This window comes from Puntigrus tetrazona, chromosome 5 (genome assembly GCF_018831695.1).
Source record: "Puntigrus tetrazona isolate hp1 chromosome 5, ASM1883169v1, whole genome shotgun sequence".
Classification (NCBI taxonomy): domain Eukaryota; kingdom Metazoa; phylum Chordata; class Actinopteri; order Cypriniformes; family Cyprinidae; genus Puntigrus; species Puntigrus tetrazona.
In genome coordinates, this window is record NC_056703.1 from 15255965 (window position 1) to 15272297 (window position 16333).

Here is a 16333-nt window from a genome sequence, read left to right on the forward strand (position 1 = left end):
AAGCGCATCGAGGCTATGCCCCTCTCCGTGGTGTGCTGTCACAGTGACACAGAAGGTCTGCAGACCCTAGACTTACCCTCTGAAAAGACCCACATGTAATAGGATTAGTCTCACCCCTCCCTTGTGCCACTTACACACACAATGACCTCCCATTTTCTCTTTGGTTGAGTCGCTGAACGGCCAGTTCAAGTGTTTATATTTCTGCCATCATGTCATTCATGATTATTGATGTTTTTGTTCCTCACACTCATTAAATAAAGATGTTTGCTCCAGTCTTCAGTGTCACATTATTCATCAGACATCATTCTAATACGCTGATTCTGGTGCTAATTTGCATCGTTGATGACCCCACATTTTGAGGTTGCGGAAATTTCCTTTTTGGGGGAAACATTTGTTTAAAAAGAAAGGTAAATCATCAGGAGCTACTTCCCCCCCGTCCAGTGACAGTAAAGTGTCTGCAAACATTCTTAAGCCATTGACACTGAGAAGAGCTTCTATCAATAACAAACATGCCCATCAACAGCATCACCATAAAGAAAGAAAGCTGTTATGTTTTCCATTAAATTGACCCATATTAAAGACTAAACAGGACACTTTTTCTTTGATATTCATTACATGGACATTATGTACTTGGCTTTATCCAAGGCGGAGACACAATAATAAAAGCCCTGCATTTGATAGTGTGACAAGGAAACCATGTGTCACTAGTAAAAACTAAGAAAGAATGCTATCAATACTGGATTATTATTGTTGTAAAACCATGAGTTTCACGTGGTTAGAATAAAACACACTTTCATATTAAAACAATCAAGATTTAGCATTATCAAAATCAGGCCCTACATCCTCTCGGGCATAGGTTTTAAAGAGAATAATAAAAAGATTAAAAATGTCTTATATGGCCAATAATGACCATTAAAGTCTTCGCTTGGGTCTCTTAGATTAATTAAAAGTAATTTTGTTTCGATTATACTAGAGCAAAACACTTCTCCAGCGTAGCCAAACAATGACATAATGGAAGATAAACCGCCTGATTTTAGAGCTCTGTAAATACATTCATACTAAAAAAGAAAGAAATGAGAGAACATTTCAAAGAGAAACATTCCAACTCCAGAGTCCAACAGAATTTGTCACTCTGTGAGGGTGGTCTTTCAAGTCCTCTTTGTTTTATCCATTAGGATCACATTACTGAGCTCTCTCGTCATTTAATAGAACTGTTTATCATGGACGTGGATGTATTAATCCTGAAAGTTTCCTTCGTTTAATTCGCGTACGCACACTTGACATACAAGTCAAGCTCAGGACGTGAAGTGATTGCTGAAAAAAGGAGGAACATCTTAAACGAACGCTGCGGTCGGAGAACACTGACTGACAAATAATAAAGTCGGATGCCAATTGTGGAAACATGAATTAACTTGAGTTTTCTAAAGAAACGCCGTACTGCCACTAATCACAGAGGTCCTGCTTAAAGCAGCAGTAAACGGGTTCACTTCAGCATGAGGTTCTGCCCTCAGGCCCATGACAGTGCTTTATAATCTACAGCCATCGATTATGGGGTGGACTTCACCTCTTCTTTGATCTGACAAATGTGATTCTTTATGACTTATAAGTACTGGGTATCACTATCGACAAAAATATTTAAGTTGCCCAAATAAATAGATCTTGCTCAATAACATACATCTATTCATGGGACTGAGCTATTTGTAATGCTAAAAATTAATGAGGCGCTGGAAGTACAAGACGCGGTGTGGTTGTGTGGTTGTACCCCAGTTCACACAAGCTACTGTCAGATCGCCAACAAAGACTGCTTAATAGAGCAACAAATTGTAGCTTTAAAGTGTCTACAAGAAACTGGGTCAGCAACTACATTTAAACTCGTTTTAAAAATCCTCATTTGAGAAGACATCGAAAGGGAAGCAGTTTGAGTGTAGAACAAATCTAGCCAGTGCTGTTTGTTAATAATGTAAAGCAGAAGAACAACATAGAGAGCAATCCTCTCAGGTTGTGAAGCTCTAATCCTGGACTGTGGGTGGAGGGGTTACCCACAACTGAGCAAAACATAGGGGGAGGGCAGCAGGAGTAACCCAGTTGGAAAAAAGTAAAGTAAAATAATATTAATTGCCAGCAAAACACTAAATGAAGCATATCATTTTAATTTTGTTTTATTTAAAACTTTGAAAAATCAAACATTTCATTATTCGTTTTCTCCAGCAGTAAACTGCAGTTTAATAAGTACAATGTACTTATTGTGGTCATACTGTATTGCAAAATACTTTTGCTGCTATTGAGGTGGGATATAGGTAATGTTAGGGACCAATTTGGTGATATGGGTAAATTTAAGGGATGGGTCAACAATGTAATTATAAATGTAATCATCGAAATTATTTACAGATGTAATTACATATAGGTATCTTTAAAATATAAATGTAAAAACATGTACACAATAAGTGCATTGCATCAAATGATCATACATTTTCATTTTATTTCTATGTGCAGTTGCATTCATTTGTTTCCATTTATCCACGAGATTCTCTCACATAGACAAGCTGCATGAGCCTATTAATCGCCATTTACTCGCACCGAATGTAATAAAACCAGAACCTGTTTCATCTAAATTTCAGTGCAGTTAGATGTTTTAATCAGATTAGTTGTCCGGTCTGGCAAGTTAAAATTCTCTTCTTTTACTTGCCCCTTCAAAAAAATTAATCTCGAGTTCTATTACTGTATATAAAATGTAACCCACCAGAGTGGCTCGTGGGAGTGACTGTTACCCGCCACAGCTCAAATAACGTCAAGCCCTGATTATTACTAAATGACTAGGCTTTAAGTTTATTCTATAGCATTTGCAAATTGAATGTGACAGCTACAGCAAATATCACCTCATTTATTTATTCTCGTTAAAATCTGCAATAGAAAGCATTTGTGGTACTCCAGACAGACTACCGCCTGTCGATTTAACCAGTAAACCAAACACAACTGATTAAGTCTAAATAAATACCGTGGCACAAAATATTAGCCAAGGTGCCCCAACATAGAATTGAGTCCAGATGATGATGATTTAACCAATGCTGACAAGATTATGACACTGCTCCAGAACAACAGATGAGAGAATGACATAAAAGCTCATCCTTGTTTGCAGACACAACATCCGTTTTATCGGTCTATTAAATTAGGTACTATTAAAATTCTGGACTTGGGTTTGTCACAAGGTAAACAGTAGATTCACCACATTCGTGCAACCTTTCTCTAAGGTCTTTTGTGAAGTCAGCCAGGAATCCAGTTTAAAGTTTAAAAGTACATTTGATTTATGTTTAACAAAAAAAAAAATCCAAAACAACGACAGAGCAAACATATTATTTGAGCAGGTCTAATGCCACAGTCTGATGAGTGTGGGAAGTATTTGTTTACTAACCTTTGTTTCCTTTACCAACGGCCCAACACCTCCCTCCTTCCTCCAGGCCATATGGCGACAGATTACTGAACCCCCATTCTAACTCATCCTAAAGCCTTGTGGCTACAATCATACTGTTTGCCTGAGAAAAGAAATGGATGCTAATATCCATTTAAAAAAAACTCTTGGTTGATTAATAAGTATCTGCCAGTGTGGTCTAACCTATAGCTGTCGGTTTCAGTCAACCTATAGATTATATTCATTACCCTTGTACCACAAAATAAATAAGCTTTCCATTGTTAGGCTTGTTAGGATAGGATACAAAAATCTGAAAATCTGCAATCTTAAAGAGGGGAATGTTAAATCCAAAATGTTTAAAATTGTCCATATTAAAATGTTGTTTTGATATATTTACAAAAGGAAATTGACTAAATATGATCTTTATCTTCATCAATGATTTTTGGCATACAAGAAAAACTGATCATTTTGACCCATACAATGTATTGATGGAAACCCTTGGAACTTTGTTGATCAGGGTCACATGTAGATTCACATACTAATGTAAAAAGATAAAAATAATAATAATATGATTTTTATTTGAATTTGTTTATTTCTTTTATTCAACATTTACAAAAGAGACAGTAAGGACATTTAATGTTACAAAAATTAAATAATGTTAGGTTCTGTTTCAATTAAATACCGTTCTTTTAAAATTTATATTCACAGATTTTCTTTTTTCTTTTTAAAAGCACGAAATCAACATATTAGAAGGATCACGTGGCACTAAAGTAAAGCCTGCTGAAAATGCAGCTTTGGCGTCTAATGAATAAATTACATTTTAAAATATATTAAAATATTCGTTCTATTCATTCTGTTGATTTATGACATAGTGACTGCTTTTAATATCAAGAATGACATTTAATTGTTTTTTGATTAAAGTCCATAATGAACATAAACAGGACAATCGATTAAAACAATAAGGAGTTATAAGAATAAACACTAACCCACTGTAGTCCACTATTTGCCTTTTTAATGGCTGCTGAAATAAAATGAATACAGCTGCATCAGAATAATGTTATGCATCAAGCACCATGTGCTGTGCTGGGCTATACTGTCTGTGTTCATTGGTTTTACTCATACTTTAACATGAGGTAGCAGTATCCGGAGTCGTACAGTCTGGAAACTTCCACACACCTGCCAGCTCATTCAGTCCTGTCAGCGAACACATGGAGAACTGACTCTCAGCTACAAAAAGCTGTAAGAAATTTTCTTCACATCTCACTAGTCAACAAGCACTTTGTGGTTTACAGCCCAAAATAGAAATTCAGTCTCACTAACACAAACATCTTTGGATTTTTCCAAAAAAGACTTGACAGGTGTTTTCAAAATGTGTCTCAGTCAGTCATTCAAAAAGGTACACTTACAGCAACCTACAGAAAAGATCATAATATCCTACTGAAATGCTTTTTTTTTTAACCAAAACACACAGAAACGTTTATCTGCTCTCCAACATACTAGTTTCGGTTAACGGAGCCAACACAGTATAGCAGAGCCATATTTGTATTCTGAGCATATGGTTGTCAGTTTTTATTGAGGTCACCTCTAGGGAATGACTCCAAACAATGCCCAGCAAAGTTGAACAGATTTTGGCATTCAAAGACTTGACTTTAAGCTTTAACACAAACAAACTTGCCACTTAAAGTATCTAAATGTTGTGAAACACTTACAGTACAAAAGAAGAGAAAGAGCTGAAACAGGAGGGGGCACTTCCCAGCCAAATGTGAGAGAAGGCCGTGGGGGGTGGGCACAGTGGCAGTGCAATTTACGCGGATGTCAGAGGTGAGCCAATGTAGGAGTGAGACCCCCTCATTCAGATTCATTCATGCACTCTCCGTTCTCATTGAGGACAATGAAATGCACTTACAGGGGGCTCTAATATGTAAATGAAACCCTAGACAGGGTACAATTCATCAAGTACCCATACTTGCCATAAAGACCAATATAGTGATGGCCGTCCACAAAAGAATGGCTGTTTTCAATGTGATTTACAATGATGCCAATACGGACTGAAATAGGGCAGTAATGAATGGAAGGATTTTTATTGGAAGCTCTAAATCTGATTATTTTTGGCCCCTTTATTGCTAATACATCTGGGTTTTTTTATGTGGTTTTTACTCTTTGATCAGTTCCAAAAATGACTGGATATTGGTAGTGTTTGGTTTAAGCTTTGCATTTAGAACGAAACATTCAAGCATCCAAAACAAAAAGAAAAGACAATTCACCTAATTGAAACCAGGGGCATTTCTAGCCTGTCATACTGGGGTAAAAGACCCAATTAAACAGCTTTTTAATGACACAAGTAGATGTGAATTATACTGTTAACAATGGATTGGAGGTAAACCACTACAAATGATTCAGTGCATGAGTAAACTGTCTGAACGAATCAAACTGACTCACAATCACTTTCAGATCTTTATGCGAACTTGTTTGGACCGGTAGTGATCTGGGATCTGAGAACAAAAAAAAAAAAACATATGGAACACACAACATGATAGCTGAAATGCCAAGACCTTACAGTGTAAATAAGTTAACCACAACACATCAATGCATTTGAATGCTATACTCCCAAACAAGCTCTGTTAGGTCTGTTAAGGTATTTTCACAAGTCAAGAGCTGAATGAAGTCTAGGCTAGAAAAAAGTAAGAGTAATAAAAAAAAGACAAAGATATTAGAGGGTGCACAAGATGTGACATAAACCTTTCAGATCTGGCCAGGTTTTAATCTATCTGACACTGTCTGGCAAAAATGGCTAACCATTTTATGTCGTTCTAGGATTTTGCCTGGTTATTATGTTGGACTTGACAATAAACCTTGAATAACAAGGGCAAAGACATGCACACAAAATTCAATTGTACACTTTTACTTGCTAGTAGGCTGCTCTGTCTGACATCCGTACAGCCGCTCATTTGCACAGCCTGCAACTACATTCGAAATTACATTAGACTCAAGCAAGATCGTGGATTTGAGACAAGCCAAAGAAAACAACTAGCTTCCAGCTGCAGTTGTGTGCATGAGGTTTGCTAAAAGTGAGACTACCAGGTTTGGTTGATGACGGGAACTAATCAATTAAACGTAAATCAACTAGGCTAATCAGGACTTGGAACGAGAAACAGTTCTGCTGTCAGACTGACAGAAATAGTCAAAAACAGAACGTGCACTTGCACAAGGGTGAAAAGTATGGATTAGTAGAAGTCCAAACTAGATAGTCTGCTATAGTTTCTTGCCCATCCATTAAAAAAAAAAAAAAAAAAATTTACATGCAAGCACAGATCCATTCAAATGTGTCTCCATTTATCTCTGAACTTTGACCATCCTTCGTGAAACAGATAACCACGCAGGCACGCAAATTTATGTAAACCACTTAATGTCAATCATACACATATACACTATATATATATATATATATACATATATATATATATATATATAGTAAATATTGCATCCAAAAACTGCATACTTTTCTATGAGAAGGCTGTCCTTCCTTACTCTTTGTTTAACGGTGCAGCATAAGATGTACAGATGTAATCCTCCAGAAGAGAATTTGATCTAGAAGGGGCGGGCTGGTTCAGTCCTGTGGTCTCCCCACTGGATGTGCCATGCATTGCTGTTGGGCGGTGTGCCAGATGCTGTCCAGCTTAACCCAAAAACAACAACTGTACCACAACCCACCGACACTCCCCTGCTCCCAGTCTCCCAATTCTCTCTGAGACGCACCATTACAGTCTTTTTTTTTTTTTAGACTATACACACTGCTGTTCACTTTTTCCAGGACGACCACTCTGCTTCAGTGCACTAGGCTGCTGCTAAGTGGTTTGTGCGCGCTAAGACATTTAATATATGAATTAACAAGAAAATAAATTAGTCTTTTTAGAATATATAGCTACCATGAAGTAAATATACAGAGAAACCAAGCAGGTCAGCAGCAGACTAATGCACTGTGGAGTTTAACTATTTTTAGCATGTACACAGGGCACAAAATAATTACTGTCATGAATTTGAAACTATGCAAATAGTAAAAGATGTTGAATAAATGTCGCCTGATTTACTATGTCATAATGAAGACTAGCACTAATATTTAAAGCTTCTGGCGTGGACATTTTCCACTTTTCACATGACTCTTACAGTGGATTAGGACATAGCTGGGAATTTGACAATATGACGTAAAAATAGGAATCAATATGGATTTTTGGGGATTTTTAATCGTCTGGATCAGCTTACTTCTTGTTTCTCACCTTTACATCTGACTTTAACGTACACAATAACAAACAAGGTCGTTGTGTACATTAGATCACTGGAAGTTTTTGCTTTTCCCAGAGGTATAGGAACAATGGCACAATGGTAATGTGAGGTCTAAACGCTGACTGCCATGACTGAAAACAGTGTAATTCTCCCACCTCAGCAGAAATAGACACTAACAAAGGGAGGAGACTTAGACAAGTGAACGCTTCAAACGAAGCACATAACTGTCAGCCAAACAGTAGCCTAATGCACATAAGGTTGTATAGAGATGCATTAAAACACAAGTAATGCACACTCAAAGTTCAGGTGAAAGGATGAGAACTGTGTGTTCACAGCACAGACAGCTACATCACTGTCTGTATGTTGCCGCCAAAACTGTGCAATAATTTATTTAATTTTTTCCTATTTTTCTAATCACTATTTGAACCTAAAATGTGCAAAGGCTGCAGGTTTTGGAATTGAGGACAATAAGACTAATCTCTTCAATGGCACCTTTCTATATGCTTTACTGTTAAATAAAATGTATTATTATTATTACTAGTACTAGTAATATCAGTCAGTTGCATGATATGACTAGTCATGTGATGTCAACAAGGCGGCACCCATAGGGTTGATCCACTCCATGCAGAAAAAGTTTTTTTTTCCTAATAATATAAATATTACAGGAGTGGTATAATGTAAATTGACACATTTTTTACCATATTTAATGTTACGTTTTATTTTTTAATACATGAATAAATCAATACATAATTAAATACTGATTGCACAAATGAGCTAAAACACCAAGTGCACAAATGATGAAAACTAAGACTCTTTTTAAAAGTTAAGTTAGGCAGTTTCACAAATGTAAGGTAAATTATTTAATACAGCAAAAATAGTTATTTCTCCTCCTTATAATAATAGATATATAGAGTAACGCTTTCGTTTAGTAGTAATAATAACCCATTATGTATAGATCAGCACACTGTAGATGTCCGTTAGACAACATTTGTCCATGAATGTCTTGGCACAGCCGGTCACAGGCAAAAAACGCGATAGGAATTTAGTCAAGGGAGATTCAGTTAAGCTATAAACCATATAAACTAAAACTCACCGTCCGTACAACTGCATTAAACCGTGTCAGCGGACCGCGTTTCCAACACCGGGAGAAAATTTAATCCAAATCAGTGAAGTCCTTCAGAAGCGCGTGTAGTGATCTGGGAGAGACCCCGAACAGCTGAACTTTTTTCGTCAGAGTGTTATTGTGAAAAATCGCCTCCCTTTTGGTCAACTTTGACAACTCTTTCACAAAGGATGCAGCAGCAACAGTAAAGCTCAGTTTTAACACATGCACGCGATTCGCCGCGAGGAATGACGCAGTTAATGGGCGGAGCAACACCACACCAGCGCTGCTGCTGCTGCTGCTGTTTAATTAGCTGCTGCTGGATCTGTCTATAAACACAGAGCACTTGTTAAATGCCTCCTGGTAAATTGATCCTTCGGAGCCATATTTGGCAGTATTAAGCTTTAAAACGATTTAGAATGGAAGTATATTTTTATATTTAAACCGAGAGCCCATTGTTTAATACTTTTGGTAATGACTTTTGAACAGTTTTGAAATAGGCCTGTATTTTACTGTATTCTGTTGTGATGTCAAGCTGTTATATTTTGATTTTATCTTAACAGCGGTTATTTGCCACAGAGAGTTTTACAATCAATCATTTGATTCTAGAACTTATATAAACTTATATATAAGTCATAAATTTGAATGTAAGTACATTTCTGTCACTATATTCTACAATTACTAAAAGTATGAATCACAACACCTGGGAATCCCCATCTGAGTTTTGTCTGGGCATGGCAAATCAGATCATAAAAATCGAGATTTAAGACTCTCAACTGCTTTTCGGACCAGACTTGCCCTGCCTTTAGTCTCTTTCAGTATCCTAACAAACAGACTCACATGCCTTGAAGCTTAAATCAACAAAATACCTTGTTAAAAGCAGCAGCTCTTTTGTGAGGAACTGTATGCTCCTCACAGAAAATGCATGAAGTGAATTCTTTTTCAGGGCTGGCAGGAAATTTCATGACTGTTTGTATCAAACAGGAACATGAAAAATGTCTCAGAACAAAAACTGCTGTGATATTTTCGTTTGCCCTCAAACACAATTGTATGCGAACATCTCTGTTTATGATTTAAATGCTGATTAGAAATGTTATGATTGCATTTCACTTGATTACAGTTATGTCTTATATCAGCATATAATACTTTTATTCACATTTAGTCACTATTATTCGCCCTCATTGAACAACCGAGATGGAGATTTCTAAAATCAGTGTTTTGCAAACCATGGATTTTTTTTATGTAATATTCAGAAGGCTGTTCTGCAGATGAGGTATTGTACTCTTCAACTGCAGGAATCCATAGAAACAATGAGGTACACAGGCATTCTTGGGCCCAGGTGGTTTTGATTTGGGAGGCGCTTATGTGCCTTTAGGTCATTTATTATTTCAAGAGAAGTGAAATTAAGTATGAAGACAACGTTGCACTTTCAGACTGCTGGACACCCACAGATTGACCACTGGTCATGCCAGGTCAACCAGAGACATTTTAGTATTTTTGGAAGAAGCAGTAATCAGAAAGGAAAATTATAGAAATGGACATTAATACAAAAGAAAACTGACATCGCCTGCAGCGCCTTAAAAAGAGTATCCACCCCTCTCCTCCCGATTTTGTTTCTGCATTATGTTTTACTTTCGGATTGGTTATGTCTGCATGAACTTTCCACATTTCAATTCTTAAAAAAAAAAAAAAAAAAAAATTCACTCCATCTTTGCCAAATTAGAAAGTGTTGGCGTGCAGCAGTGTTCAGGTCATGCCAAAAATATTCAATTGGATTAATGTATCAGCACAGACTGAACCATTCCAGAATTATAAGCTTATTAAACTATTCCATCATACTTTTGTGTGTGTGTGTGTGTGTGTGTGTGTGTGTGCGCCCACATTTTTGTGACAAATGAGGACATAAATTTGCACAAGGACACGAGAATGACGTAGGTATTACAAGGAGAGGGTGACTTTTCATGACGTTTTCAAAACACTTAAAAACACACAGAATGGAGTGTACTGAAAATTTGAAATAGCAGCAAGTTTCTTGTAAGGGGTAGGTTTAAATGTAGGGTTGGTGTAGGGCAAAAGCACATACAGTTTGTACAGTATAAAAACCATTACACCTGTGGAATGTCCCTACTTTTCACAAAGACAAACACGTGTGTGCGCGTGTGCTTTTTATCATCATGGTGGAACATGAATAATTAGTCTGTCAATCTGATTATAAGTGCATGGTTTGGTTTTCAGTCTCCTAAACTTTTTCTTTTGTCACGGCAAACTGCACACAAGGTTTCCCATTCTACTTGACCGATTGATTGCATGAATGATTGTAAATATTTATGTTCAGTGCTTTTTAATTAATGTTTTTTGAGATCAAATTTCTATAAAGGGGACTACAAAAGTATATTCTGATCTGTTGGTAGTTATGAAAGTAGCATTGATATTTATTTTGAAATCGAGGAGCTGAACCCAAAACTGTAAGGTCTCCATATGAGCTTTGCCAAAACAGATAAACAAATTATAAATATTTCCAGTGTTGGTAGGCTGCAGCAAATAAGATTACCGTTTATCGAATCCTCACAGCGCATATTTCACAACATTGCCTAGATTCCTATCTGTGATGCAAACAGGAGCCAGTCTCGCATTTGCGGCTTGCTCGATTATAAGCAGTTCTTGCTAATCTATAAATCATATCGACGACGCTTTCGCGAAGTTAAGAGTTAATATTCTGAGAAAGTCACCACGTACAACAGTATCCTCTCAACTAACAGGGTGGACTGTGTTTTAAATCAGCAAAGACGCTGGATAAGTCAACATGATCACAAGCTTCCAAGCCTCAACATTTCCCGGCGGGAACATGCACGTCAAACACTTTCCCTTTAAGGAAAAGACATAATTTTACATAACTATGAGTCATCACCGGCAATGCCAGAGCAACATGTTTCAACCATATTGAAGGATGAAGGTGCTATGCTCGCTTCTGACCTTTTGGCTGAGCATTTTCTTTCAGTGTTAAGAGATGAGCTAAGCTGAAATATTAATGCAGTGAGGCTATTGCGCAGGCAGACATAATACAACCTTCCACCACAGCTGGCCAGATGGCCAAACGTCTGCAGAAACCAGACAGCACACCAGGCCAGGCACAAGAATAGACCGGAGACTCAACACTATATATTGTTTGTAAACAAGCATTCTCTGCTATGGGACAAGACTGAATGAAAAATGACTACAAGGGAAGAGCGTGTAAATACAAGAACCCTGACATAAGAGAAACTCTGTTCACTAATGTGGAATAAAACTGTGTTTACTCTCACAGGGTAAACACAAACTTATTCTCAATGAGCGTTTCGGCTCTGGGGTTTTTCATCTAGAATTATAGCAATGATTTATACATACAAATGGATAGTCAGCAATCTAGAAGCCAACGTACATTCATTTACATAGCTGAAATGCTCATTAGTGGTTGTATAAGTTTGCTAGTCTGGGATTTTAGAATGACTCGGTGGTATGAACGACAAACTCCAAATGCGTAACTTTAGTAAGTAAATTTAGGAGTAAATTATGTCGGTGCTTTGGGAAATGCACAATACGGTCAGGCCAAGTCCAACATTCGAAATGAAGATGAGCTGCAATCACTTTGTCTGTTAGTTTATTTTTATTAAAAAAAAAAAATAATTATACTTTTTAGCCAGCAAGGTATTAAGAGTGATTTCTTAAGGGTCGTGTGACTCTGTGTTAAATATGGGAAAGTATTGCAAATTTTACTGTCACTTTGTCACCATGCTACTGTTTTTACTGTATTTTTCAACAGATAATGCAGCCTTGTTGAGAATATGAGATTCTTTCAAAAATAAATTCACTAATTGCAAAAGTTAAGGTCCTTGCACACAGTCACAAATTTTCACGTTTGTCTCGGTTTTTACATTTTTTTCCGATTTGCCATCCTTTCCCATCAAAATGCTTGCTACTTTAAAACACAGACAATCAAATCCGATCCAATTTTTTTAATGACAGATGAAAGTTTTGGAGGCTGTGTATAAATTTGATTGAAGCAATGCGTGGTTGTATTTATTTTTTCACATGCAAAAGATTCAGACTTAGTGTGCAATTAAACAAATTTAAATTTACATTACATTCTAAAACGACCAATTATCGTTTTAGTACAAAAACATAACTTACAGTATTTACGGATGTGTTCATTTATGGCATTTGTCTGAATTTGTTATATTAACAGTATTAAAAGTGATTTAACAAACCTGATGCATCAAAAGCAGCACTTGCTTCTTCACAAAATAAATAACAGCTGATGTTTGAGGCACTTTCAAGACCATAGTTTATTTCATGGTAATAAGAAAGTATATACATTGGGGTCCCTTTATAGTGAGTTCTAAAGCTACACACGATTTTAATTTTCTTTCACTCTGAGACACTTTCAGACGCTTCAAAAATTCCCCATGTCTCAAGTCGACTCTTCCAAACAATTGGTGGATTTCCCAGACCATCGCTACATACAATTAACTATTGTGAGGCAAGCATTTTACCATCATTTTGAAAGAAATGAACAGCAAAACAAAAGCATGTTGATTTTTGAAATTATTGCTATAAAAAAAAAAGAATAAAAATGACAACTAAACATTGAAATATGATCATTGAACAAAGGCTTTTTCAACATCTTCATAGTGTAAAAAAAACAAACAAAAAAAAAACAATTAAGACATGCTCGAGCTAGCTTTTACATGCCAGGCAAAATGAAGATTGATACAGAGTTTGCTCATATGGTATGCAGTATGAATACATAAACTATACAGATTAAACTAGATTGTGACAGAATGCCAATCCATCCTACCATACTAGGTCCAATCAGCTAATTATAATAACATACTATCAAAAATATACTGACTTGAGAAAATGGAGGAATCTGTTCTTACATATAAAAGTCAAATTTTGAAAGGTTATGATGTTTTTTGATGAGTACATGAAGTGAAAAGTGTATGACATTCAAAACTCCGCCATAAAACTTCCCTTTTGACCGTGAGTACTTTTATATATCAGCGGAAAAATATCTAAAGAAAGTGAAGCTGTACGCCATACGTATCTTTATTTTCAGAGAGCAGACTTCTTAGAATGAAACTCTCGTGGTCCTCCAATTTAGTGTTTGGTAGCATATACAAAGGTTATGAGGCCTCTGAGGAAATGAGTTACAACCAATTTCTGAATCTAGCTCCATTAATGCCACGTCACGAAGAGCTACTGCACCTTGAGAGCTACACGTCCTGTAACCAATCTCAGGCACATTAAAGTACATTTAAATAAATCAGAACTCTCATGAGAAATCGCCACAATAAATGTGTGAAGAGGTAGAAATTGAAGTTGTGGGGTGTTATGGACAGAACGGAAAGAATCGAGGGAATCGGAGGGAATGATAATAAAAAAAAAAAAAACGTATAATAGATCCAGCAAATACTGGACAGGTCCTCTAACAGCCTGAACTCATCCCTAAATTTAGCATTTAGTTGTGTTTTAATAATGTTTGAATGTGACGCACTGTTAGCACTACCTTTTGCCATAAACTACTAATCTGTTATCATACCAGGATATTATCCTTTTTGGTTTCTTTTCAGGCTTCATTATTAGCATGAAGGCAAAAAAATAATAATAATAATGATGATGCACTGCAGTGTACTTTATTTCTTTAGCATCTGTTGAGTCGTACCACACGCAGATTGATCAGTTTTAATTAAACGCACAAAACGGATAACAAGGGGCTTGCTTAGTTCTCCAATTGCAAAAAATCTATTAGGCACCCGACGCAGCTGTCTAGACGAGAAAAGAATTTTAAAAAAGCCATTTCGCGTGGCGATGCAAATGGTAAACGTTCCAACGGTCCACGGTGGGAAGGTACCCAGTTGCATTCGACGAGGACAAAATAAAGCGGTCCCCTTATCAAAAAAAAAAAAAAACAACGAGAAACCCAATCATAGATCTTGCAGAGAGATTAGCGAGGAAGGAATATCTACAAGGAAAGAAAACTTGAGACTCCCGTTTTGACACACCAGGTCAACCAATTCTCAAAAGCGGATTTTGCCAGTCTGACCGTTTTACATTTCATCGCACAGAAGCCGCTTCATTTGGTGAAGGCGGCCACCACAGCCCACAGCAGCTCATTGGTGTTGTTCTTCATGCTCTCGCCCTCGGGCTCCAGGTCCAGCAGCTGTCGTACTCTCTTCATGGCCAGATCGTACTGGTCATCCAGCAGCGGGGCGAACGCGTTCTCTAGTACGTCAGAGGAATGGGCGAGGAATATAAGGGCCAGAAGACGCTTGTCCATTCGGTGGGGGTCGTTCACCCACTTGTCCAGTACGGCCTCCTGCACCTTCTTAATAAGGCGCTGCTTAATATTATTATTGGTGAGGGGGTGTGTAGTCATGTCGAACAGAAGAAAGTTTTGTTTCTCGGTGGTGAGGACGCCCTTCTCTACGAGGTTCTTAGCCAGGCGCTCTCGGACGTTACGCAGCTGATAGTGAAGCTTCAACGGGTTCCATGTCTCACCTGCAAAAGAAGAGCACTTTTAACACAAAAGCTTACTTAACATTCACTTTATTTGATTAAACTAATCCGTCATAGACAAAATGACCACTAAAACAGTCAATTTGTGCATAATAGAGGACTTCTTTCCTAGAGATGATAAATTTCCTGATAAATTGCTATGGCTATAACTTAAGATTCTGTGTGTATCAAGAAAATAATTAAAAAAATCGACCTGGTTGAATCTTGTACAGGTGTACTCAACATTGAAAAAAACAAACAAACAATTAAATCAGAAAATGTAAATAAAATATTTTTTCATAATTATTCAGAAAATACCAGCACAAGGTAAAATCAGATACGAGTGCATTTCTTGAATGGGCCACACTGTTTTTGAAAGACCTTTATTTCTGTTGTGTGATGGCTAAACAGCTGGAAAAAAAAATTAAAAATGAATAATAATAAAACAAATTGAATCATTAAGGATTGTACCCTTATTACATTGATATCAATAAGCTTGCATATTTAAATGATGGCAGAGAACTAGTAATTTGCCAATATATGCATTCTACATTACTATGTCTAAATGAATAAAAAATTAAATGCCAAAAGAAAGTGAATTTAGGAATAACAAAATTATAATATACAGTGTACGGGTATTCATTTTAAGACTTGTTAAAAATTGCATTTAACACCGGCATTACAACTATTAACACTTTTAATGACTTCATTTTAAGTGGGCATTATATGATGGAAAAGGTCATCTAAATGTAAAAACAAATAAATGATCACGCACAAACAAATATCCAATATTAAGCAAAATCAATCAATTTTCAAGTCATCCCTTTTTTAGTGTTTTTAGTCGATAGCTGCTCCTACAGGAATGTTACATTATTAATATTTCTCTTCAAGATTTTAGCGGCTTGCAGTCTTTCACAAGTTGCTGACGTTCATTTTGAATGCAGGAGCCATGCAACGGTCCCTTGAGCGAGTCCCACCAACTCGGCCCCCGTGCTGAAGCAGAGAGGCGC

General features: G+C 36.8%; 2 protein-coding genes across 3 annotated transcripts in view; both read right to left on the reverse strand.

The window, feature by feature from the left end:
* pdzd2 (PDZ domain containing 2) overlaps window positions 1–8981 on the reverse strand; it is a 58995-nt gene extending 50014 nt beyond the window's left edge. For both annotated transcript variants that reach the window (XR_006251010.1, XM_043239713.1), the window contains exon 1: window positions 8781–8981. The gene's annotated coding sequence lies outside the window, so the exon portion shown is untranslated. The remainder of the gene's footprint in view (window positions 1–8780) is intronic.
* A 3730-nt stretch (window positions 8982–12711) lies between these two features.
* Window positions 12712–16333, reverse strand: part of golph3a (golgi phosphoprotein 3a) — a 10597-nt gene continuing 6975 nt past the window's right edge. Inside the window, exon 4 of the mRNA XM_043239676.1 lies at window positions 12712–15326. Coding sequence (XP_043095611.1) covers window positions 14902–15326 — 425 coding nt within the window. The 3' untranslated portion in view covers window positions 12712–14901. The remainder of the gene's footprint in view (window positions 15327–16333) is intronic.